The 8665-nt window shown below is 42.6% G+C and overlaps 1 protein-coding gene across 2 annotated transcripts in view; it reads left to right on the top strand.

Annotated features, from left to right (window-relative positions):
- The first annotated feature begins 7460 nt into the window (after positions 1-7460).
- iqsec1b (IQ motif and Sec7 domain ArfGEF 1b) overlaps positions 7461-8665 on the top strand; it is a 505028-nt gene continuing 503823 nt past the window's right edge. For both annotated transcript variants that reach the window (XM_041191310.1, XM_041191313.1), the window contains exon 1: positions 7461-7826. In XM_041191310.1, the coding sequence (XP_041047244.1) occupies positions 7573-7826 (254 nt within the window). In that variant the 5' untranslated portion in view covers positions 7461-7572. The remainder of the gene's footprint in view (positions 7827-8665) is intronic.

Below are 8665 nucleotides of genomic sequence, written 5' to 3'. Positions count from 1 at the left end.
TGAACACCTGAGTAGAGCAGTGTATCAGGAGGCTTAGCTTCATCAGCTAGGGTGTTTTAGATCTGGTCAGCTTCCTACATCAGGACCTACCCCACTGCTTTGCTTGTGGCTGTGAAAGTCAATATTGCCTTGAACTTTTCATCTCAGGCTACAACCTAGCTGCCACAGGAGGTATCATCTGCATCCCTCCGTGTGCACACACAGCTGCTTTAAATAGGTCCCTGAAGCCCTTCTTTAATAGCACCATTAAGTACATTACTTGCTCAATAGACAGAATGAAAGATCTCTGGAATTTTCAGCATTGGTTGTATTGTTTTTATTCATTCACAGGATGTGGGCGTCATTAGCTGGGCCAGTATTTATTGTCCATCCCTAGTTGCCCTTGAGAATGTGGTGGTGAGCTTCCTTTTTGAAGTGCTGCAGTCCATGTGCTGTAGTTACACCCACAGTGATGTTAGGAAAGGAGTTCCAGGATTTTGACCCAGCATCATATAAGGCAACATCAAGTACCCACGTATAGCTATCAGGGGACCAAAGGATGAGCCAGGAGCTTTTCTTAATAGGAAGGCTATCATCCATCAATGTCCAACTAATGTGTGATCAGTGCCAAAGAATCATGCAGATTTGTTGCAGTTTTGCTGCCACAATGCTTTAATCCTGCGACACATCCACCACTATTCCTCCCCTCCAGGGATGTCAGGAGTTGGCTTTGATATCTGCTCTCCAACTAGCTGATGACATTCCTACATTACTGCACTGTGCTTAAGCAGGACAGCCACAATGATAGCCTTGTGTCCACCAGCAACATCATTAAACACACTTGCCATCTTGAAACTAAAGTGACTTGATTACACTGGGGACTCGCTGTAACATGCCCCAGATAAAATGGGTCATATCACAGCTGTGTACTGCATTCTGCACAGCATGGTAACACAACTATTGCCGATGGAAGATCCACAGCAACAATAGAATCTGATGAGGAAAGATTGGGTGTAGGTAAGGGAGAGCAGGAAGAAGGAAGACAGCAAAATCCCAGCAGCCAGATAAGGCAGGGAATGAGCTTCCATTGATTTACTCAGTTCCCTAATATCAAAAGTGACAATTAGAACAATTTGTTACTCCCTTCACTACTCCCTTCGTTATGCACTGAAGAACTGTCAAATCATTCAGCAAACCTCTATTTCAGTGACATTTTGACAATGTAGATAAACAAGTTGCAATGTAAAAAAATCGTACACCAAACTCCCAAACGTAAAAAAGAAGATTAATTTATTTGCAAGAAATATGCAATTGGTAAATTGAACTATAATTTTGGCATGAAAGTGGTCGACCCTTAATTGGCCGGATTCTGTCAGGCCAACAGGGGTCTCACTCATCCGTTGGAGAACTAATGGCAAACTCCTTTCACTTCTGTGGGGGAGGCCCGAAAGAATCAAGTGCCCTTCAGGCACTTAAGTGGTCACCGCCAGGTCATCCAATTGATTGAGGTCCCCAGTGGTGAAACTCCCAGATACTGAGAACTGCTGGCCATTCAGAGGCTGTCAACTGTCCAGCAGCACCAGCAGGAAGCTGCAAGAGCATGCAAGAAGCTCGACACCATCCAGGACAAAGCTGCCCACTTGATTGGCATCCCACCCATTCCCTCCACCGCTGACACACAGTGGCAACCTTGTGAATCATCTACAAGATGCACTGCAGAAATTCACCAAGGATCCTTCGACAGCACCTTCCAAACCCACGACCTCGACCACCTAGAAGGACAAGGGCAGCAAATACATGGGAACACCACCACCTACAAGTTCCCCTCCATGTCACACACCATCTTGACTTGGAACTATATTACCATTCCTTCACTGTCACTGGGTCAAAATCCTGGAATTTATCCCCTAACAGCACTGTGAGTGTACCTACACCACATAGACTGCAGCGGTTCAAGAAGGCAACTCACCACCACCTTCTCAAGGGCAACAAGAACAGGTCAGGGGCTAGGAATCATGTGACGAGTAACTCACCTCCTGATTCCCAAAAGCCTGTCCACCATCGACAAGACACAAGTTAGGAGTATAATAGAATACTCCCCACTTGCATGGATGAGTGCAGCTCCCACAACACTCAAGAAGCTCGACACCGTCCAGGACAAAGCAGCCTGCTTGATTGGCACCACATCCACAAACATTCACTCCCCCCACCACTGACACACAGTAGCAGCAGTATGTACCATCTACAAGATGCACTGCAGAAACTCATCAAGGCTCCTTAGGCAGCACCTTCCAAACCCATGACCACTGTCACTTAGAAGGACAAGGGCAGCAGATACAAGGGAACACCACCACCTGCAAGTTCCATTCCAAGTCACTCACCATCCTGACTTGGAAATATATCACTGTTCCTTCACTGTCGCTGGTCAAAATCCTGGAACTCCCTCCGTAACAGCACTGTGGGTGCATCTACACCACATGGACTGCAGCAGTCCGAGAAGGCAGCTCACCACCACCTTCTCAAGTGCAACTAGGGATGGGCAATAAATGCTGGCCCAGCTAGTGAAGCCCACATCCTGTGCATTAATAAAAATTAATAAAAAATGAACTAAAATAAAAACTAGGGATGGGCAATAAATGCTGGCCTTGTCAGCAATGCCCACATCCCCTGAAAGGGAAAAATAAATCCTGCCACCAGCAGCCGGGAATCCCACTTCAGCCCTTTCCACGCGCCCACTTAATCGGGGAGGTTTTGCCACCGCCAGGAGTCTGACGTGGGGTCGCTCCCAGAATTAAGTGGGCCCAGTTGCCATGTTTCTTGCTGAGAGGGACTGCATTAAATCCAGCCCATAGCTCTTTCCATAACAGAAAGTTACCTCACTTTACCAACCTTATAAAATTCTCCCTTAGCAGCAGCTGCAGAGATGATTGAAGAATGCTGTTGCTCATGTGGAGACTCTTTGAGAGTAATGCCTGGATGCTTGAACATGAGGAGAGGATGCAGATGACAGTTGCTTTGCTTCTGCTAATGTAGTCTGACACAGCTGGATTACTGGCACCATTTTAGATATTGACTGAGAGGTAGTGATTGAGCAAATGTCCTAGGAGAGATCAACACATGCAGCTAGACTCTTGATTAACAAGGGCATCAAGGGTTATAGAGAACAAAGGCATCAAGGGATATGGGAGGCAGACAGGGAAGTGGGGATGAGGCCTCAATCAGGTATGTCATGATCTTATTGAATGGTGGAGCAGGCCCAAGGGGCCGAAAAGTCTACTCCTGTTCCTAATTCTTGTGTTCTTGTATTCCAGTCTGTTACTGCCACTTCCATGTGGCTCATCATGTCCATGGTTCTGCAGGAGGGAAGACTGCAGGAAATAACTATCTCCTTAAAGGCTTCACCAATTACTTGCTCCATGAGCTAGTCCAACATGGAAGACGCCACACTATGTAAGGTAGACTGCAGAGTGCTGATGCCATGCAAGGTGACACTGCCTAAACTGGAAGCAGACTCCCCCCACATTTTCAAAGATGGTGGTAAAACATCTTGACAAAATTTCCAATTGTATGAGCAGCTGTAGGCAAGCAGTTTTCTTCTCATTGCTCGAACCCTGAGGTCCTTATCTTGTCTTCCTCAGCAGTTGTGGGTGAGGACCTCACCCTCCAATGAGCTGCCTCCTGTGCCTACACACTTGTGCTTGGTGCATCATCGCATGCAGATTCTACCTAACTCTAATCGGTGGTACTTTAGATTGATGTGGCATGAGTGGGTACATCCTCATAAGGACTCTGAGGTGTCCAGGGCAGCTTTGGTTGTCAAGAACAGTCTAGAGGAAATAGAGGAGAGTTAGAATGGCATTGAGAGGCCGTGCAGTTGTATAAGATGTATTTCACAATGTAATTTGATATAAGTCAAGCTGGCTGAGTGCATGTTTTTCCAGTGCTTAATAAAAGGGTACAAGTAATTGTCAGAGACTGTTTAATGAAGTTTCCAGCCTCAAGATGGCTGAAGTTCACAGCTCTAGTGGGGATGCATATTTCCCACACTTTGTTTCTCCAGCTTGTTTCGAATCACAAGGCTGGCTGGTCCTCTCTGGTATTATTCCTCCAAAATAAGAACTCAGTTGTCTGCAACTGACCTAGAGTCAAAATTGGGGCTGATACTTTGTTTATGTTTTTGACTTGTATTGTAATATTTACAGGAGAAAGTTCACATGTACATGCATGCTTAGTGCACCCTCCCACTGTTTAAAGTGTAACTGTTTAGTGAATATGGTTAATAGTATCTGCACTTTCTAAACATTTAAACCACCAGCAAGTAAGTTTAAGAAGTGTTGAGGGAGTCCTATAGATTACCTTAACACTTAAAATTATGTTTTGATATCACGCTTCAAGTGGTGTTAAGCTCACATGGTGTGAGACAGTTTTGTCTTGAGGATTTCACACTGCCTCCCTCTGAAGTCAGTTTAAACCCTAGACTCAAGACTTATACTGCGACCTACAAGGCTGAGATGCAACATTAGTATGCATATATGATAAGAGTCCACTAGGACAATTATGAAATAAAAACAGAAAATGCTGGAAATACTCAGCAAAACAGGCAGCATCAATGGAGAGTGAAACAGACTTTTCATCAGAACTGGAAAATGTTACAGATGTGATGGTTTTTAAACAAGTACAGAGGCAGGGAAAGGGGGAAGGGGAGGAAAGTTAATTCTGTTTCTCTCTTCACAAATGCTGCCTGACCTGTTGATATTTCCAATGCCATCTGTTTTTATTTCACTTTTTCAGCATCCACAGTATTTTGCTTTTAAACGGAAGCAACTTAATGATTTGAACTGGGATTGTTTTGCAGACAATGTAATTAACAAAGGCTTTTTCTATAACATTATTTTAAATTTATTTTTAGAGAGAAAACAAGTGATCCAGATGTTTAGGTGCGCACTGTTATACATCTTACTTTTAACTTTTACTTACATAGTTAGTTTCAAACAAGTGAATGTCATCTTAACAGAATGTTCATCGAAACACAGAATTTCAATTTCCAATTTAGCCCCAATTCCAATGTAGTAAACCACTTTCCATTTCCTCAACTTTTTTATACGGAATTTATGATTCTGGAATGATGATGAAATGCAAAATCCTGGTCAAAGCAGGGAATGCCTTTAAACCTTCAGTGATTACTCAACAGGGCACAAAAAACCCAGCTAAATCTAACAGGCACCAGTTTGGTGAAAATTATTCATCAAATCATTTATTAAAACATAATGCAAATCATATCAATGCTCATGGTGTCAGTTGTGTGTGAAGTAATGGCAAAATTAATGCTTGGCTTTTTAAAGAATTATAGAACTATAGCATAAAAAGAGACCATTTGGTTCAGTAGACAGTGCCAATTCTTCAACCAAGCTATCTAATTTAATCCCATTTTTCTGCTCTTTTCCATAATCTACTATATACTGCCTTTTCAAGTACTTATCCAATCCCTTTTGGCTCACTAGCCAAAGTAATAAAGCATTCCATCTTCTATGCGAAAAGCACTTGGCTGGTACCTGCCCTCCCCAAACAATGTTTTATCATGGCAGTGGTAGCACATTTGCCTTTGAGTTAGGATGATGTGGGTTCGAGTCCCGTTGTGAAGACTTGAGTACATCCATTGGTACTCCATTACAGTATTGAGGAAGTGCCACAATTTCAGATGAGATATTAAACCAAGGTCCTCTCTGGCCTCTCAGGTAGATGTAAATTATCCTATGTCACCATTTTTAAAAAGAGCAGGAGAGTTCCTCCCATTAAGTCAACCAGCATCACCAAAAAATAACATTATCTTGTTGCTATTTGTGGAACCTTGCTTGTAAAAATTGGCTACTGCATATCCTACATTAATACACTTCAAAATGATCTCATTTGCTACGAAGCACTTTGGAATGTTCTAAAGTCATGAAAGGCACCACATAATTGTCTTTTTTAACTCAGAGATATTAATCTGGATTTTGGAATTAGTGGCAGTGGTGCCTTAATAGCACACTCTTTGGAGAAGTATAGAACCATTGCCAACAAATTCTGGATTTCCACATTATTTTGAGCGTGTGCAGACTCCAGAAGTTCCTATTACTGCTGGCAGGTGCTGACAGTTTACTCTCATTACTATTGCAAAATGCAGGCCATCAAGTAAGTATTTCGTGTAAAACATGTTTTACTCTCCCTTTCCTCTCTTCAAGATCTCGATAGTGTCATTGCTTCCTTGAGAAGTCCATCCAATTCATGATTGAGTTCCTTTTCGTTGACCTCTGCCCTGTACTAAGACTATTTTGACCATGGTTATGAATGTCATTGGAATGTGAGTAGCCAGAACCATTTCAGTCTACCTCTCTACCCTCCTTGGAGCCACTGTGCAGTTTATTAAGAACAATGAGAGAACCACACTACAATCTGTTACCAGTAGTAATTGTGATGCATCAATCAGATGATGTCAGCCCTTTCTCCGTGGTAGCACTCATGCCTCAGGGGTCATAAGGTCTTGTGTTCAAGCTCTAATCCACAGACTTGAGCACAAAATCTTGACTGACACTTCAGTGCAGTTGTGAGGTAGTGCTGCATTCTGGGAGGTTAAGCAGAGGCCCTTTTTCAGATGGACATATATGATCCCACAGTGCTATTTGGAACAAGGTGGGGAATTCTCCTCACTGTCCAAGCCAATATTAATACCTCAAACAACACCTAAAAATAGATTATTTGGTTATTTATCACTTTGTTGTTTGTGGGATCTTGCAGTGTGCAAATTAACTTCAAAATTACTCTGAAGAAGGGTCACATGGACTCGAAACGTTAACAGGTGCTGCTAGACCTGCTGAGTTTTTTTCAACATTTGTCTGTTTTTGTTTCAAAATTACTTCATTGGCTGTAAAACATTTTGGAACCAGGAAAGGCACTATAGTCTATCTTTATCGCAGAGACATTGGATTTTGGAAGCAATTGATGCAAAAGCTTACAGCAGTTGTGCGTTTGTGTTGCATTTTATTAAACTGAATTGTTGAACAATTTGATAGGCTGCACTACAAAGTTTGCGAAGTGATTACTTTAAACTGCAGCTTGCAGAAATTCTCCCACAGTGCAATTTCATTATCTAGCACAAGTGTCTTGGATAACTAGTTATATTCTTCGCCCCAGCCGCATGGTTTGGTGGGACCCACTAAGAGTTATAATTCAAAGTTGAAATTTGACCCAGTCCATTCCAGCCAATTACCTTTGGCTTTCTTTCACATTTTACCTTAAAGCGGGTGTGCAAGACACACGATGAAAGCTACGAAACGAGATTAGGAAATTGCCCTTTTAAATGTATTTCCCTCAATGAAGTGTAGCTGGCTGGTGAAAGGCACGTTGAGGCGGTACGTGTGATGAACATTGAGCTCAGCTGGACGGCATGCGGCTGTGGCCAAATCTCTAGCCACCCGCTCACTCACTCACTCAGTGCAAAACAAACAATGGCGGAGAGCAGCTGGGAAAAGGCGCTTAGCGTTTACCTCACTAAGGAAAGGTTGTGATTTGATTTCCCGCGGACATAACGGACTTCATGCACGGCGTTCCTTCGCCATGGAAGGCGCAGCGGAGAACCCGAACCGAGCCGTGGAATATCTAAAAGAGCTAAATAAAATAATCGAGACCCAGCAAGAGTTGCTAGAGAACCAGAAGAAGCGTATCGAGGAGCTGGAGCAGCAAGTGGCCGAGCTGTGGAAGGAGAATGCCTGTCTCAAAGAGGAGCACCAGCGGCATCTGACCACTTGCCGTTTGCAGAGCACCAACTATACGCCTCTAGCATCAATTAAAGAGGACTTAAAGCAAGAAAAGTAAGAATTGCTGATACTCTTGCTCCGGATTCTATATCCAATATAATTACGTTTGCAAAGTGTTACCCGTTATTCCGAGCTAAAATTGCATTTTGGGCATCTTAGTGGGCTGCTTAAGTTGCAAATCTGAAGTGTCGGCATCTCGTAATGTATGAACAACCGTTATTCCTGGTAAAGTGTGGGCTTTCGTTAATCTTTTACGGAAATAGTTAGCAAAAGACAAACTATGTTTTCACATATATATATATATATATATATATATATATTCCAAAGGGGGTATAAAGCAAACGAGCAGGAACGGAGTAGCATGCACTGATTCAAGTTGTATGGGCAGAGATATGAAAGACTCGGCTAAATAAGGAAGGTCTGCACCCTAGTCTCTAGAGAGCTGATCCTTTTTTGTTTTTGTATAGCACGGGTAATTTTAATGCATTTCTAGTAATTCCAGGAACTGGGTAATCATATGACCGTGCCCATTGCTCTTGACTTTAATTATCTTTTCGGAAGCAGCTGCAGAAAGTGAAGCTACTGCATTTTTTTATTACAGGGCTGCTGCTTTCATTCATTTAGCGGCGTATCAAGCGCGATAGTAACACGCATCTGGAGACCTTTTTAAAGAGGACCTTCTAATCATTGCCACCTCCAAAACTTTTTTTTAAATTATAATTTATAACGTGTTGGCGATCAGCATAGTTTTGAGTTTGTGGATGTGAATGGAAGTCCATGTATTTGTGATTTTAAAAGTCTTAAAGTAGGAATCGTATTTTCTCCAAAAACAAACACACGCAAGTCAAAATTCTACAAAACGTTTAAGGGTCATCAATTCTCAGCTCCCCACC

Source organism: Carcharodon carcharias, chromosome 7 (assembly GCF_017639515.1).
Source record: "Carcharodon carcharias isolate sCarCar2 chromosome 7, sCarCar2.pri, whole genome shotgun sequence".
Taxonomy (NCBI): Eukaryota; Metazoa; Chordata; class Chondrichthyes; order Lamniformes; family Lamnidae; genus Carcharodon; species Carcharodon carcharias.
The sequence above is the reverse complement of the archived record's forward strand: the minus strand, read 5'-3'. Positions and strand labels throughout refer to the sequence as shown.